Source organism: Crocodylus siamensis, chromosome 9, assembly GCF_052110815.1.
Source record: "Crocodylus siamensis isolate JL-2025a chromosome 9, ASM5211081v1, whole genome shotgun sequence".
NCBI classification, from domain to species: domain Eukaryota; kingdom Metazoa; phylum Chordata; order Crocodylia; family Crocodylidae; genus Crocodylus; species Crocodylus siamensis.
The window spans coordinates 69,449,515-69,464,680 of NC_143403.1; the positions used below are offsets into that span (position 1 = coordinate 69,449,515).

At 49.3% G+C, this 15,166-nt stretch overlaps 2 protein-coding genes across 6 annotated transcripts in view; one reads left to right on the top strand and one right to left on the bottom strand.

The window, feature by feature from the left end:
* The first annotated feature begins 49 nt into the window (after nucleotides 1–49).
* MMAB (metabolism of cobalamin associated B) lies at nucleotides 50–9,108 on the top strand. Of its 3 annotated transcripts, none has more exons than XM_090062370.1 (9): nucleotides 50–257; nucleotides 2,055–2,148; nucleotides 2,598–2,655; nucleotides 3,253–3,325; nucleotides 3,581–3,678; nucleotides 4,070–4,134; nucleotides 4,854–4,913; nucleotides 5,327–5,421; nucleotides 7,862–9,108. In XM_090062370.1, exons 1-8 carry the CDS (start codon nucleotides 95–97, stop codon nucleotides 5,412–5,414), a joined length of 699 nt encoding a protein of 232 aa, XP_089918496.1. In that variant the 5' UTR covers nucleotides 50–94; the 3' UTR covers nucleotides 5,415–5,421; nucleotides 7,862–9,108. The 3 variants fall into 3 exon arrangements, with proteins under 3 accessions (XP_089918496.1, XP_089918493.1, XP_089918494.1); XM_090062367.1 differs by having other exon boundaries at nucleotides 5,327–5,410; XM_090062368.1 differs by lacking the exon at nucleotides 7,862–9,108 and having other exon boundaries at nucleotides 51–257; nucleotides 5,327–6,894.
* Nucleotides 9,109–12,041: 2,933 nt separating this feature from the next.
* UBE3B (ubiquitin protein ligase E3B) overlaps nucleotides 12,042–15,166 on the bottom strand; it is a 30,896-nt gene continuing 27,771 nt past the window's right edge. For 2 of the 3 annotated variants that reach the window (XM_090062361.1, XM_090062363.1), the window contains one exon: nucleotides 12,042–14,756. In XM_090062361.1, the coding sequence (XP_089918487.1) occupies nucleotides 14,565–14,756 (192 nt within the window). In that variant the 3' untranslated portion in view covers nucleotides 12,042–14,564. The remainder of the gene's footprint in view (nucleotides 14,757–15,166) is intronic. The other variant, XM_090062362.1, reaches the window with a different exon arrangement.

The window sequence follows — 15,166 nt, forward strand, 5'->3', positions numbered from 1 at the left end:
CCAATAGGGGCGCGCCGCCGGCTGGCCGGCCAATCCCGAGGAGGGAGGGGTCAGAGGGCAGCGCGACGGCGGCCGAGAGGGGCCCGCGGGTGTCATGGCGGCGGCGGCGCTGCGGCAGGGCTGGCGGCGGCTGGGCCGGGCCGGGCCGCTGTGGGGGCTGCGCCGCCGGGGGAGCGGGGCGCCGGGCCCGCCGGATGCCGGGGCAGAGCCGCCCGCCACGCGAACCCCGCGGGTCTACACCCGCACCGGGGACAAAGGTAGCGGCCCCGCGGGGGGCAGAGGATGGATAGACAGGTGTATCCACAGTCTTCAGCGCAGGAAACCGTGTGGCAGAGAGCGAGCATGCACGAGGCTTCCAGCAGTGGAGATAATGGGCGGGTGGGTGGAGAGATGGATGGATGGATGGATATCATCTTCAGTGATTGAACTTTGTGGGACAGAGCAAGTGTGCACGAGGGCTCTTGTGCTGGAGGTGATGGAGAGATATGTGCATATAGATGTATTTAATCTCCAGCACACGAACCTTGTCCTCTGTATCTATGGGGAACTACATATCTACCCCTGATCTGTGCAGAGATGCAGCACAAGGGTTCCCATGCTGGAGGTGATAGACTGATAGATGTAGCCTTCAGCACAGGAAACGTGGTGCAGGAGAGGGAGGGAGCACACACATGGTTTCCTCCACTGGAGGTGCGAGAGAGAGATCTCATCTCCAGCACACACACTTTGTATTCTGTATCTACGGGGATCTATGTATCTACCTGAAATCTGTACAGAGATGTGACACGAGGGTTCCTGTGCTGGAGGCGATAGATGGGCAGACAGATAAACATAGTCCTCAGTGTAGGGGAGCGAGAGAGGGAGCATGCACAAGGTCTCCTGCACTGTAGATGAGAGGAAGATATCGAAAGATCTCATCTCCAGCGCACAAACCTTGTGTTCTGCCCCTATAGAGATCTAAACATCTATCTCTAATCTGTATAGAGATACAGAGCACAAGGTTTCCTGCACTGCAGAAGAAGGATAGATATAATCTTCAATGCAGGAACCCTTGTATGAGATGGAGGGAGCGAGCGAGTATGCAACAAGGTTTCTTGCACTGGAGATGATATAGATGTATCTACATATAGACAGATTGATTTAATCTCCAGCACAGAAACCCTTGTACTCTGTATCTGTAGGGATCTACATATCTATCCCCAATCTGTATATAGATACCTCCAATACAGGAAACCTTGTGCAGAGAGAGAAGAAACCTTGTGCTGAGAGAGAATTGTCTTCAGCACAGAAAACCTGGTGCAAGAGAGAGCATGCACGCAGTTTCTTGACCTGGAGATAATATAGATAGAGACTGATTTAACCTCTAGTGCAGGAAACCTTGTGTTCTGTATCTATAGAGATCTATACGAATCTGTAGGCAGAGAGAGAGTGAGAACACAAGGTTTCCTGAGCTGGAGATGATGGGTATTATATTTGTTTATGCATATATTTGTTTATGCATGAGCTTTCATGACCTAGAGCTCACTTGTTCCAGATGTGGTAAGAAAATGTGCAGGAAGCGGAGTATAAAAAAGAGAGAGCAATTGGAACAGCAAAGACCGGGGGAGCTGAGGGGGGTGTGAGTAGGGCTGGAAGAAACTAGCAAACCTGTAGGTAAAAGGACTCACTGAAACGAGTCCAGGTACTGGGAGGCAGAATCCATCGTCCTTGTTTAAACCCTGCTTGATGCAGTGCAGTTGCTGGCTGATTGCTTGTTCTGCGGTTTCCCATTCAAATCAGTTTTTAAAAGGCTCCCATCTGAGAACAGCCACCCTCAGGTCAGTGATGGAGGGTCTAGGGAAGTTCAAGTGGAAGAAATATGCCAGGGAAATACCAGTGCACTGGGTGCAGCATGTCTCTAAAGGACACAGAGACAGAAACCTCACCCTCCTGCATCTGTAACACAGCTAAGGTTGCTACTTCTGCAGGCCGCAGCTTACTGCCCCTGGAGCAAGTTGTTCCACAGTTCCAGTTGTGTTCCAAACCCTTTTCATGTTTGTGGCTTGTTTTTAAAGGATTTTCCAGCACATTCACAGGCGAGAGGAGGTCAAAAGACGATCAAGTATTTGAAGCTTTGGGAACAACAGATGAATTGAGTTCAGCTATTGGGTAACAAAACTATACATTTTCTGTTATTTGACCTTTGTCTCTCAAAAGCAAACTTCTGATGCTCATGTCATGCTATTGCCACAGATCTTTTGTAAAGGGGACACTGTGCTTAGGAGTTCATCTTTTTTACTTTGCTGTTAGTTGACACCACTACAGTCAATTGTGGTTGCTATGAAACTTCTTACGATGAAAGGATGCAGCAAAGCTGGAACAGCTTGTACCTAGTTGCATTTTGTTCTGTTCTTTGTGCACATGCTGTTTTCCTTTAAAGAAGGATTGAGTGACAAAAAAAGATCAACCTGTGGACATGTGACCCCTTAGTTGTTGCAGTACAACAGTCCCTGTGAGCCAGTGCACATACAGTCTTTATAAGATGAGTAGTAAATATAGAAGAGATGCCAAATTGGACTCTTGTGCCCGATGACTAACTACTCTTTCTCTCACTCTAGACTTGCTAGTGAATTAAGTAGTGAAAGTGGCCATACATTTGCCGAACAACTGCACAAAGTGAGTAGTAACTATGTTTTTGGGGGTGGGGGGATCTAACGTAGTCATTATGCTTGCATTATTGACCAGTGGAGTTCTAAAGCTCTTGGACTGAATCCCCTCAGCAGCTCTCAAACAACTGGCATCCCGCGTCCCAGGCCTTTCGGCTGACTTGAAAAATCTCAGCCCTGATTGCTTGAAGAAACAAATCTCTTCTCTTTAACAATACCCTGAAGGAAACCAGTAGAGTGAGGAGTGAGTCAGCTGTGCAGCAAATCCATCACAGAGCTGTTTCCGATCCATTTTCATGCACGCTTGGGTCAGCCTTGCTGTCTTGCATCCTTAGATTGAAAATCGAGAGAGAAGAAATACTGAAGTGAGGATGGGGAGGAGGGAGAAACCAGCTCCCACCTAGGTACATTTGGGGTTTACTGATTAGCCACATAGTGCAGAAGAGTTCAATATCAGCTTATTTAAAGCTCTGGAACATCAAGTTACCTCTTCACTGTCTCACTAGAGCATCAAGTATCATCTCTGCAATTGCAATTTCATTGCCTGTGCTTTGCCGGTAGCAAATAGCCTTCATTTCCCCCCCCCCCTTCCTTTTGCTCTCTCCAGGTCCAGTGCATGCTGCAGGATGTCGGAGCCAACATTGCCACCCCCATCTCTTCAGCCAGGGAGGCTCACTTAAGTAATCCTCCAGTTCTCTTTTTCCTAACATAATGGCTGTAGACTTGAACTTCCCCACATAGTTTGGAAGTATTTAGGAAAGCTGGTAGTGAATTTCTGTTAGTATTTGCCTGAGCAGTTCAGGCCTATGGCAGTCGAGCCTTAATTATGCCACTTTCCTTGACTATTTAATACAACAAATGTAACATGCAAGATCCATCTTGCTGAGCAATTAATTCATGCCAGCATTTAAGTCACTTCCTCTTTGCTTCTCTAGAACGGACCTCATTTACTGAAAAGCCAGTGCTGGAGCTGGAGCAGTGGATTGATAAATACACAGAACAACTTCCACCTCTCACTGCTTTCATTTTGCCTGTAGGTATTGCTTATGCTTATTACTGAAGTCAAAAGGTTTGCTAGGTGGTTTGATTGATGACTGAATCTAAAACCAGTTATCAGTTCATAATAAACCTAAACATGAGGTTGATCTTGAGGTCCTGCCAACACATGCTTCCATCCTGCTTTGGGGGGGTTTGAACCTACAACTAACAGCTCTGAAAGGATGGAAGAGATTAACACTTGCTGTTCTGTTGTATTTAAAATAAGTTCCAAAATGCCTAACAACTGTAACACTAAAGAGAAATATAACTTCTGCGAGTCAAATATGGCTTGCTTTTGTGCAGTATGTCATAAGCTTACTAAACTTCAGGAAGCTAGAAGATGGGATCTAGTTTCAGTTACAAGGCATCAATGTATTTTCTTTCAGTCAGGAGGTAAGAGTAGCGCTGCCCTCCACTTCTCCAGGGCCATCTGCCGCAGAGCAGAGAGATGGTAAGTGTTTGCTAGCATAACCTGAATAAAACTGAGGAAAAGATCCACTGAGACCAGATAGCTGCAGCAGCCACCGAGCCATGCAAAACAGCATCCAATGCAACTGGTCTCAAGTCAGATTTTTAGCAAAACTGCAGTAGAATGAGGGGGAAATATTAGCTTGAGAGCTCTTGCAGCATCTGGCCAAAAGGCCAGCTTTAAGCCCTGCACTCTGGAAGCAATAAGCAAAGTGCAGCAGCATCTCTGCAGGACTGTGGCTGTAGAACTCCTTTTGCAAGCCAACATATATAGGAGTAACAACAGAACAATGATATCTTGGCAGCAAGTAACCCAATATCTTATGGTTTCTTGTTAAATGGCAGTTGGTATAATTGTATTGATGCACATATCAGTAAAACTCTGCAGAATAGCTTCATGCTCAGAGCAAATGGAAAGAGAATAGACTAGGCCCTGCTCATACTGAGGGAGTGGATTCACCAGCAATAGTTATCCTTATGAGTTACCATTTATACTGATGCTTTATCCTAAAGTTACAACTCTCCTACATGCCATAACTACAGGTTTTCAGTGCTTACGATCCACTTCATGAAGAATACAGAGACTCTTATTAACTACCTGAGGTTTTGAGCATCTCCAAACCTCAGAGACAAGTCTGTTCATCTGTGTGCTCAGCCAATAGATTTGACACAGCCATTCACTCTGTGTTTTTCCCTTTTTAGTGTGGTTCCCATAGTGCAAGCAGGAGAAGCGGATCCAAATGTGGCCAAATATTTGAACAGGTAAAGCAAATGCAGGGATTGCTGCTCTCAGCAAGGATGCACTAGTGCTAGTTTCCTCTAGCCATCAGCAGCCACAGCATCCCCAGGGAGGATGCTGCTCCATGTAATGATTTCAGCTTGTCTAAGGCTTGACATAGACTGAGCTGGAAAGCAAGGTTGCTTGTCTAGTACCTGGATGCAGCAGCCTAAAAAAACAGATGCTTCCCAGGTCCTGTGGGAGCACTCATTTGATCCTCATTGTGACTGCCATTTTGGGCATTGCTGCTGTTTACTTTGTTTCAGTTGCTCCATTTCCCTCGCAGCTCCCGGTGCTGTAATTCAGCATGCTGTCTTACCCACACTGGTGGCTAGCTGCAAACGCATTAGATGACAGATGTGCATTTCTTTACTGCTTTCCTTTCCCTGCCTTCCAGACTCAGTGATTATCTCTTCGTTTTGGCACGTTATGTTGCAATGAAGGAAGGGAAGGAAGAAAAAATATACACCAGGAGTGAGCCGTAAGTTGCAGGTGATACTTCTTCCTATACCAGGAGAAGCTAAATCTGGTAGAGATTCTCTGTAGGGAAGAGAGACTGCACCTGGATCCAGGGTACCCATTGCCCACCCATCCTGTGACTGAACTAGCTTAGGGTCTTTCTTTATAAACCTGTAAGGAGTGCTCAGCTGGTCTGCAAAACTCACCTGCTTCCATTAGCTAGTTTCCAGATCTGAGCATCCAGTTCTAATAACTGCCTTGGAAATGGCTTCAGAATGACTCTCTCTGACAGCTGACTGAAAGTTAAATCCCATTTCACTTCTCAGAGCAGTGGCAGGTGTTGCTGAAGGAATTTGACAGCACTCCGATGAAAGGAATAGAAAAATGTGCGTGACATCTCTCTTAAAAGCTGAAAGTAGCAATAGTAAAGAGAACCAGGGCATGGATTCAGGGACCTAGTCCATAAGCTCTAAAATACAGCATGAGTAACTTGCATCAGAAAGTCCCTTTGCTACCAAATCCAGCCTGCTTTTTCCCTTTTTAAGCTGGCTGCGCTCCATCAATTCTGGCTGGAGCTGAAGGAAGGGTTCATAGGTTTAAGGAGAGCGCTAAGTGCCTGTCTATGCACATGTGGAGAATCACTTGGTATTGCAGCACATCCGCTGCCAGCTATGGGCTAGTGCAAGGACAAGAGATTAAAGAACCAATGGGCCAAATCTCACAGTCCTTCCGCAGACAAGCCCAGCCTTGTGGCTAATACGAGTCTTACCTGCACCAGGAGGGCTCTGACCTCATCAATATTTGACCAGCTCTTAGACAGAGGCCTGCATGACGTCTCATTCTAGGAGGGACTGTTCTCAGCTAAGAAAATATTGAGTCAAGTACAACTGCTTTGTCACCAGATGCTGAAAAGCACCTTAAAACACAACAGGAGTTCCTTTGAGGAGGGGTTGGCTTACAGCACCTGAACAGGGGGTTATCCAACTCCCTTGCAACATATTGGATCTGTTGCCTCTAAATCTTTATTTCTTTATTTGGAGTATTTGGGGTAGGGAGTCAAGGATAGAGAGATTGCAGCAAATTACCTCCCTTCTAGCTGAGCACAGTGATGCTTAACAAGTGAGGTGAAAAAAGGAATCTAAACTGCTGATTTAAAAAAAAAAAAAGGCTAAAGCTCCTTTAATTCACCTGAAGTTGCAAGCCAACTCCACCTTGAGATTTTTGTGGCAACTGTATCACAGCTTTTCTAGCTGGTCTGCTGCCTTGAAGGCTGTAGGAAAACCGTTCATATCCATCAGCGCAACACATCTAAATTAGCCAGTTAACAGCGTGATAGGCATCTTTCCCTCAAACTGAGCAGCCGTCAGTAAAGGTTCATACATCCAATTCCAGCCCTTAAAGCATGGAAATGTAGATTGGAAGAGCATGCAAAAGTGTCTCGACCACAGGATCTTGTACAACTTAAAAACAAGCATTAAAGAACCTCAGAATGCTACCACTGTAAAATGCCTGTCAAGTGACTGGGTTTTTTTACCCTTTTAAATTCTTTGAGTATAAATTACTGCAAGCCTGTATTTGGGAGCATTTAAATCCTACCACCTTTACAGTACAGTATTTAAGTGGGAACCACCTTAAGCAAAATACACACAAGAAACCTACCCCACCCCCTCTTGCTTTTGTGTTAACTTTTTAATCAGAGCTGGGGCTGAGTGAAGAATGCCTATCACTAATAGATAGTGCTGTCTCATTAGTCACCTTTTTCTTCTTTAACAGATAATTTCATGGCTATTGTTAACGCACATTTTTCACAGAGTAATTTTCAAAGCCTTAGCCTGTAACACATCCCAATGACAAATGTTCTTGATTTGGACTCTACCTTCAGCAGCAATGTCACATCAGGCATTTTCTCAGTACTTACTGCCGACAGGCCATCCAGTTTTATGATCGCTGTGTCTCAGTTATCACTAGTGAACCTTAAGAATCCAGAGGCTTTTCCAAATTTAATTGAATAAAATTCTTCGTATAATAAATTCTTCACGAATGCTGCATAAATCAGCTCTGAGATGGATTCTTTTTCTTCCCAGCAGGGCAAATAGAAATCTCACTAGCATTTCTGAACCAACGCAAGTATTATTTAGTCATCACCATTTAACAAGATGTGCAGATTCAGTTTGTTATGCCCTGCGCAAGAACTTTTTAAATGTTTCCCCCTCTTAACAGATTTCTGGGCAAACTGTTATAGAACTGGAGCTAGGGGGAAGGCTGCTGTCTAAGCTGGGGCTTATTTAAATATGTGTCTCTCAGCCAGAGCTGGAATGTAGTAGTATTGAACACGTCTCTTAAAATCTCATTGGTGAGAGAAAGCAGCAGGCTCAGAGCCACACAAATGCCTAAGGGTTTGCCTAATGGGGGAGCTGCTGGGTAAAGGTCACAATTAGTTACTTACACTATGCATGTTGGATTAACCCCTTAGTGTGTGATCTCCCTGCCTGCGTAGCTGAGCAGGTTGGGGTGCCTGCTATTCGTGATGGAGGCAACAGCCCAAGACTTGACCCAGTGGAAGGACTCGCATGGACTTCAGTGAGTGTTGTCTCATGCAGTACAGAGTAAATTAAACCCCAGTAGCAGCATCGCTCACTTGAAGACCTGACTGTGTGTACATCCTGAAGACCAGGGGCTATGGGGTGCAGACAATAGCTCCACCACTCGAAGGCAGGAGATTAAGTTGATAGCAGACTATACCGCTCTCAGCTGAAGACAACCTCCAACTTGGCTGAGCTGCCCCTGCTAACAGCTGGGCTGCACACACGAATAGGTTATCAGCAGCAAGAGCCAGTTACTCGGTGAATGGATTTAGGGCATGGAAATGAAATGAAGGCAGACTCCTCTTCTCCACTGACCCCACACTCCAAGACTGAGATTAAGTTTGACTTCACAAGCCCTGTCCCCATCCAGCTGATGCACACCCATGCTCCCCAGGGACCCATTCCTACACCTCATTAATGTGAGGAGCTGGGGAAGGATGGCAGATGCTTTGTCCACCCTGACCATATGCAGAGCCCAGATAAAGCCCTGCAAGGCAAAACAGTATTTACGATTACCTTGGAACTGTCAGAGGAGACATATGTTGCTAAGGGTCGTTTATTCTTGTTTGGAAAATTTATGGCATCTCCTAGCTTACACACTGTCAAGCCTGGAAGGATTGGCCCCAGAACCTCTTGCTGCATGATTGGATCAGACGTCGGTACATCTGTTAACACTGTAGGAGCTGTAAAAGGAAGTAAGTCGAACTATAACTCAGCTGCCTCTATTACGTCCACACCATGCAGGCAGCAGGGCGACCGCTGTTCCTGCAGAAATGACACAGACATACGTTTTACCAAGTCCTATGTAAATTCAGACAAGCCAGCGGTTCCTCTGAGAAATGGAAGAGAGACAGAGCCTGCTGACTGCCTTTTAAATAGGCTTAGTGTAGTGTGGGAAAGACTTGGAGGCCAGAAGACTTGCACTGTTACAAGGATTAGATTCTGGGGCAGGGGGAACTGGCCATCCTTACTGCTGCTCTTCCTGTTCACACATGTCCACAACCCCCCCTCCCCCAGGCAGGTAGGAGAGTCTGCTCCTCTGACCTGGGAGAGCAGGAAACGCTTAGAACAAGGCAGCCGCAAGTGGAGCTGTGCACTTTCCTTCACGGCCAGCATTAAACCTTCCCCGCTGCAATTGGTACATTGTGATGATGACCAGGAAGAACTGGCCATGGACTCTTCCTATGCAGCCGGTGGGGGCTGCATCCTGGCCCTTGGTGGTTGGTTAAAATGTAAACCAGATCTTAGCATAACCACCTTATCAGGGGCCACACAGGCAGGGTGAGGCTAAAGGGAATGGAGTGACTTCCCGTGGAGATGGGAGAAGCTGACCAGTGGTTGAGCTGCTGTAGTGACAAGTAGGGAAGCAGGGTCAGTGCTTTGTAAATCCACCACAGTACAAGCCTGACCTTGGCAGTAAGATTTTTTCCAAGCAATATGAGGTGCCGCTTACCCCATGAGAGTCATATATCATTTCCTGCCAAGCACCAGATAAACCTGCCCGATTAATTACTCCATGCAAGCCCTTGATATAATTCAAAAGCACTAATTATATTCCCCAACACCAGCAAAGCTCAAATTAACTTGCAGGGAAATTATCCAGCAAGCACTGAACTGTTCGTCCAGGAGCAGCGGGGAGGTGGAGACGAACGGCAGGGGCACATCGTACAGGCCAAAGAACCACATGCTGCCGGACACGAGAGCTTGGCATTCGACTCTCACCCAGCACAACGGAGTGCAGTTGGACTTCGATTCGTGGGAACAGGCTGACTACTAGAGGCAGAGAGAAGACATGCCTTTGGCTGCCAGCACTGGGAATGTGTTCCAGGTGTAATGCAGCACAGCAGATCTATCCCAGGAGGGCCTGCAGCCAGCAGGAGAAAGAGATTGGTTTTAGAGGAGCTCTGCAGAATGGTGGCATCAGGCTGAGAGATTTCAGACCTGACCCATCCAGGGAGGCTCAGGACAAAGAGGAGGGGCAGGAAAGTCAAGGGAGCCTGGAGCTCTTTACCAAGCAGGCACCTTACAACCTGCAGCTGTGCCCACCGCTCCTGACTGCAGCAGTGGGGACCAGCCTGGGCTGGAGGGTTTCCACCAAACAGGTCTCTGCCAGACACACTTATTCAACCAAACCCCAAGAGCTTATGGAACCACAGCCCTTACCTCCAACTCCTCTGCCAGGCAGCGTCTGTAGGCTCCACTGCAACAAGGCTGAAACCCTTTGCTCTGACTGCATGTGTACTCGGCTGTTCCAGCGAAGAGTCAAGGCCTTAGAGCCAAAAATGGAGCACTTGCGCCGAGTCAGGACTTTGCTCCAATTTGGACCAGGACATTCTGAGGTGTCGCAGCTCCCACACGGCGCTAAGTCAGAGCTCTGTCAGTGCCAGTGGGAACAGCACAACAGCTCCTGCACCCGGGCCCCAGGGACAGGCAGGCTGCAGCATTGACATCTGAGAGCACAGACTGGAGTCCCAGGGCAGTGGTCACCCACTGGAAAGCAGAGGGATGGGGGAGGAACAGGGGGTCTTGGGTCACTGAGGGAGGACCTGCAGGCTAGTGACAGATGCCTTGGGAGCCTTCAGTTAGTGGCTGCTGTCCTGTTCTCTCCCGGCCAGCTGCTAGGATAATGAGGACCAAAACAGAGCCAGAGGGCAGCAAAGACCCTGCCAGTCTACATTGCAACAGCTATTGGGGCATCCAGCCCAGAGTGGGCTGGTGCTGGCAGGGCTCCAGCCATCCTGATGCCAGCCACATTGCACAGGGCATGGCTGTTTGCTGGTAGTTCTTGCCCTGGGACATTTCAGTGGTTTCTGCCAGAAACTGCCCTTCGGTGTCTCTTGCCAGGCCCTGATTCCAATTCCTGCCTGTCCCTCGAGGTCCCAAGGTGAGCCAGAGGGCAAGGAGGCCCAAGTGCCAGCCAGGGCACCCCTCTGCCATCCTGACGGTAGGGCTGGTCACTGTGGGGCAGGGGCTGTAGTGGCAGCACAGGCCAAAGAGAGAAGGAGCAGCTTCCTGGGTAACAGATTGCAATTAAGGCAAGGCAAGGTACCATTGCTTCCTTGCAGTGCCATCTACTGGGCTAAAACACTGACCTGCTACCACAACATGCAGCAGATCATGCTGTGAATTGCTCTCCTCGCAGGGCCAGTGAATGCTAGGTTCAGGAGGCCTCTGCAAGCAGCATCCCTGTCTTGTGTCTACAGGGCTCTTCTGATCAGCCAGCCGGGCTTGGGATCAACCTCTTGCTCCCAACTCTGCACACCTAAAAGCCCAGGAAGGAAGCAGTGCAGCCAGCTGGCAGCAGCCCTGAGCACATGCGACAGCAGCGCCTGGCTATGCTTGGGGTCCCTCCAGGCTTTGCCATGCGCCGGGCAGGACATGCATCGTGGTGGCCTCAGCACAGCATGCGCAATGTAGGGAAGCCCCATGCTGGTGCTTGTGGGGGAGCCTTAGGGACTTTCAACCAGACCCCAGGCAGCACACTCAAGCACCTGTGCTGGAGGCAGACTGGCTGTGTCCTACTATGCTTCCCCACTCACCCATCACTGCCTATTTTACCTGGACCACCCAGGCAGCTGCCTCTCGTCCATGCCCCAGCCTCAGCCAGGCTGCAGGAGCACTCTCTGCCATCTGCGTACCAAAGACGCGGCGCCCCACAGCTCCCCAGCACTCAAGGAGGAAGAGACCTGCAGAAAGCTACAAGCAAGCAGTTTAGGACAGGAGCAACTGGCCAGCATGTCCTCCCGAGGAGACACTGATACATGAGCAAATCCACTGCACAGCAGCCCTCCTCACCCCAAACCTCACTGGGACCCCACCAGGTTCAGGAGAAAACAGGCTTTCTGGGAGCTCTCAAAATACACCCAACTCTACCCATCTGCGAGGGCACAGCACTGAAGAGCAACCTGAGAACACCATCATCTCTCAAAGCCAGCCTGAAGGCCCCTGCACTCCCCCTCTCCCTCTCCACTCCCCATGACCTTGGCCTGCCCCATATGGAAGGGGCATTACCTTCCCACTGCCAAGCCCGTTGCTGCCTACACACAGACTGACAGCAAGACGCCTGCGCTCTTACTCAACAGATGTTAAGTTTATTTTTTCCCCTGTGGCGTGGTCACACGGGCTGTGCCAGGACCTCAGGACTTAATCTATAGAAAAAATAAACACATGAATCTCCTATGGCAAAACTTTTCCCTTCTCACCCAGATCATGCGAGAGCCAGAGAAGGGCCTGTCACCTGTTCCCAGTCCTCTCTGGAAGTGTAACAAGCCTTCGAGTCATACAGAAGTTGGCTACCGATGAGATGCACTGCTGTACACACAGCCATTGGGGCCTTTGTTACCCTACTGCAGTTCATCCACTAGCTACAAAACTAAAAGATTTAGTGTTTCATATAGTGCAATATTACCAGGCTCTTAAAACCCTGGAGTTTCTAGCTGGGGAAAAGAGATGAAATTAAGACCTTTTCGATGGAAAGTGCTCCTGGGAAATCTAAAAAAAAGAGTCAAGAAGGGGAGCAAAGTTTCTTGGTTTAAGAAATAATTTCAGGCTGTGGAATCTATTGACACCGCCTTAACCCAAGAAGGAAAAAAAAAAAAGATACTGCATCGTGTTTTGAAGTATAGTCAACTACCAGCCCAGCATCAAACCCTCTCCAGCTACACCAGTACAGGTTACCAAATGTGAACTGATCCCTACACAAGATCTGAAGCCATGCCCTGCCCTCTCTAAATTCCTGTGGTCATGCCCATAGAATAGCTGCGGCAAGACGAAGGCAGGCAAGTCTTTCCTTCATTAACGGAGTAGGTCATTCCTATTAACGAGCGAGTGTTCAGTAAGAACAGAAGGCCCCCAGCCGAGTGGGAGCTGACGTGCTTTTCCAAGCTACGTGGAGAAGGACTGCTATTGAGTTTTGTTAATTAATTAATTAATTAAGGCAGGACAGAGAACATGAAGGGCATTTCTGCTGCTCTCATCTCTGAATGGCTTCAGTTAGAAGCATGTTCTGGTTTGCTTCATGCCTGCTCTCTCAGCAGCAATTAAAAGGGGCTGCCCAAAAGCCTGGGGCCCAGTCCCCCTGTGCAGAGGTGTGTTATACAACACAGCTTGGGGCTGGAAATCCCTGCCATTCACGCTTGCTGGAGAGGATGAGGTAGGGTGGGCAGCCTGGCACTGGAGCATCCGCTGCTCCATGTCTACTTGCTGGATCTGCCCAGGATTGCACCACCAGGTTAAAACCGTGGATTTTCCATACAAATGAGAAGAGAAAGGATAAGGGGAGGAGAGAAGAGCGTTAAAAGGAGCTCATGCTGCAACCATTAGGAGCTGAGGCACGATAGGGAGGAAGTTAAATAAAATCTATCTAAATTCCAGACTAAATGGTGGTTTCCCTGACACCAGAACCCCATGCAGTGTCCTGCTGCAGAGTATAAGGGTTTTGGGCTGGAGGCAGAACCCACCTGCCCATGAGAGGTCAGAACTGCAAGGCTATCTGCAGCCTGTACAATGGTTACTTTCCTGAAAAGGAGCCCTCTGTTGAGAACAAGCTGATTGAAAAGCCGTGTGGCTGCACAGGAGCTTCAGCTAACCGCAAGACCAAAACTATTGAAGAGTTTGGCAGGCAAGTGCCACTGTGCTGTGCAGAGGCCGCAGCCAGAAAGCAGGAGGGCAACCAGGTCAAAATCTCCACGAAGGTCAGAGAATGGGTTTCACTGAGCACAAGGGAGGGCTGCTGGCAGATCGGTACATCCCGCTCACACACAAGCAGCTGGTTTCAGAGCTGCCCAGGAGCTGGATACAGCACCAGTGCCTCTCCATTTCCTGCCCAGCAATGAGAGGAAAGCAAAAAGAAAGCTAATGTGTACTGCCTGGGAAGCAGAGCATGGTTCCTCTGCAGCCACGTGGAGCTAAGCAGAGGTGCAAGGGGCCGGCGCTCCCAGCTGCACGCCTATGCTTTGTACTCTCACCCTGCCGTCACAGAGCAGAGGCTTTATGTGCCTGCCAGTGCTGGCTGCAGCTTTTCCAGATCAGGGAAACCATCTTGCTCAGAGTCCACCACGAGGGCCTCACCTGGTACGCAGGGCTGTAGTCCATCCCCATTGCTAAGCCTGACCTGAGTGAAGGGGGTTGGGGAGCAGGCACTGCACAGTGGAGACAGCCTTGAAGCAGGCTCCACCACACTCCTGCCCTGGTGCAGCCAAAGGCATGTCTAGTGCATGGCCTTGCTTGCAGCAGTGTCTGCCCAGCCACATAGCAGGACCTCCTCCCTGCCTGCCACACACTGACACCAGGTTGTGTCTCGGGCATGAGACCTGCTCGGCCTGGGCACTGCCCCCAGTCTCCCCTGGGTTTGGTGTTTAATAATTTACATGGCAACAAGTGAAGCGCGTTGGGATCAGACCTGGTGCCTACCCTAGGGATCTAATGGCAGCCTAGGCAGCTCCCACACTGGGTGGGACCAAGGGCTCTCTCTATTACCATGAGCATCTCTCCAGTCCTGGAGCTGGCAAGCAGCACCCCCTTGGGTGCTGACCTGCCCCGTGTGTCTCTGGTGCTAGCAGGTGGCTCTGAGAGCCCATGGGGGCAAGGCAGCTACGACAGCTCGAAGCCGGTGTTCATGCTGATGGCATAGCGCAGCTTCTCCCGTAGGATGCTCTTTTTGCTGTAGTTGGGAAGCTTGAGCAGGTTGAAACACGTGGAAGAGGTGGGGAGCCGGCCACCCGGCTCCTTCTTGCGGATGGTGAAGAAGCCCCGTAGCACGCTACCCAGTGTGTCGCCAGTGTCCTGGAAACATAGCGAGAGACACGTTACCCTGCCCACATCTGGGGCAGCGACAGGGCCTGACTCCAGGTGGCCAACCTCCAACCACTGGAGAGTACACTTGCCTCGGGGTAAAGTGATCGGAGACTGACTAGGCATAGCACATGAAGCTGAAAGGGTAGTAGACTCAGGAGCACAGAACCAAATCAGACGGGCCCAGCAAGGTCATCGCAAGGAGTGCTACCAGCTGCAAAGGCAGGGTGACCACTCAAAGGGAAGGCAGACACCAGGGAGCACAGAAGGAAACAGCCACGTCACCAACCAGCCTCACATCCCATTACAGCTAGTGCACTTTCACTTGGTCCCAGTGTCCCGCTTTCTACCCACAGGAGCTCTGAGGTGATGGCAGAGACAAGGTGGAAGCAGGGTGGGAG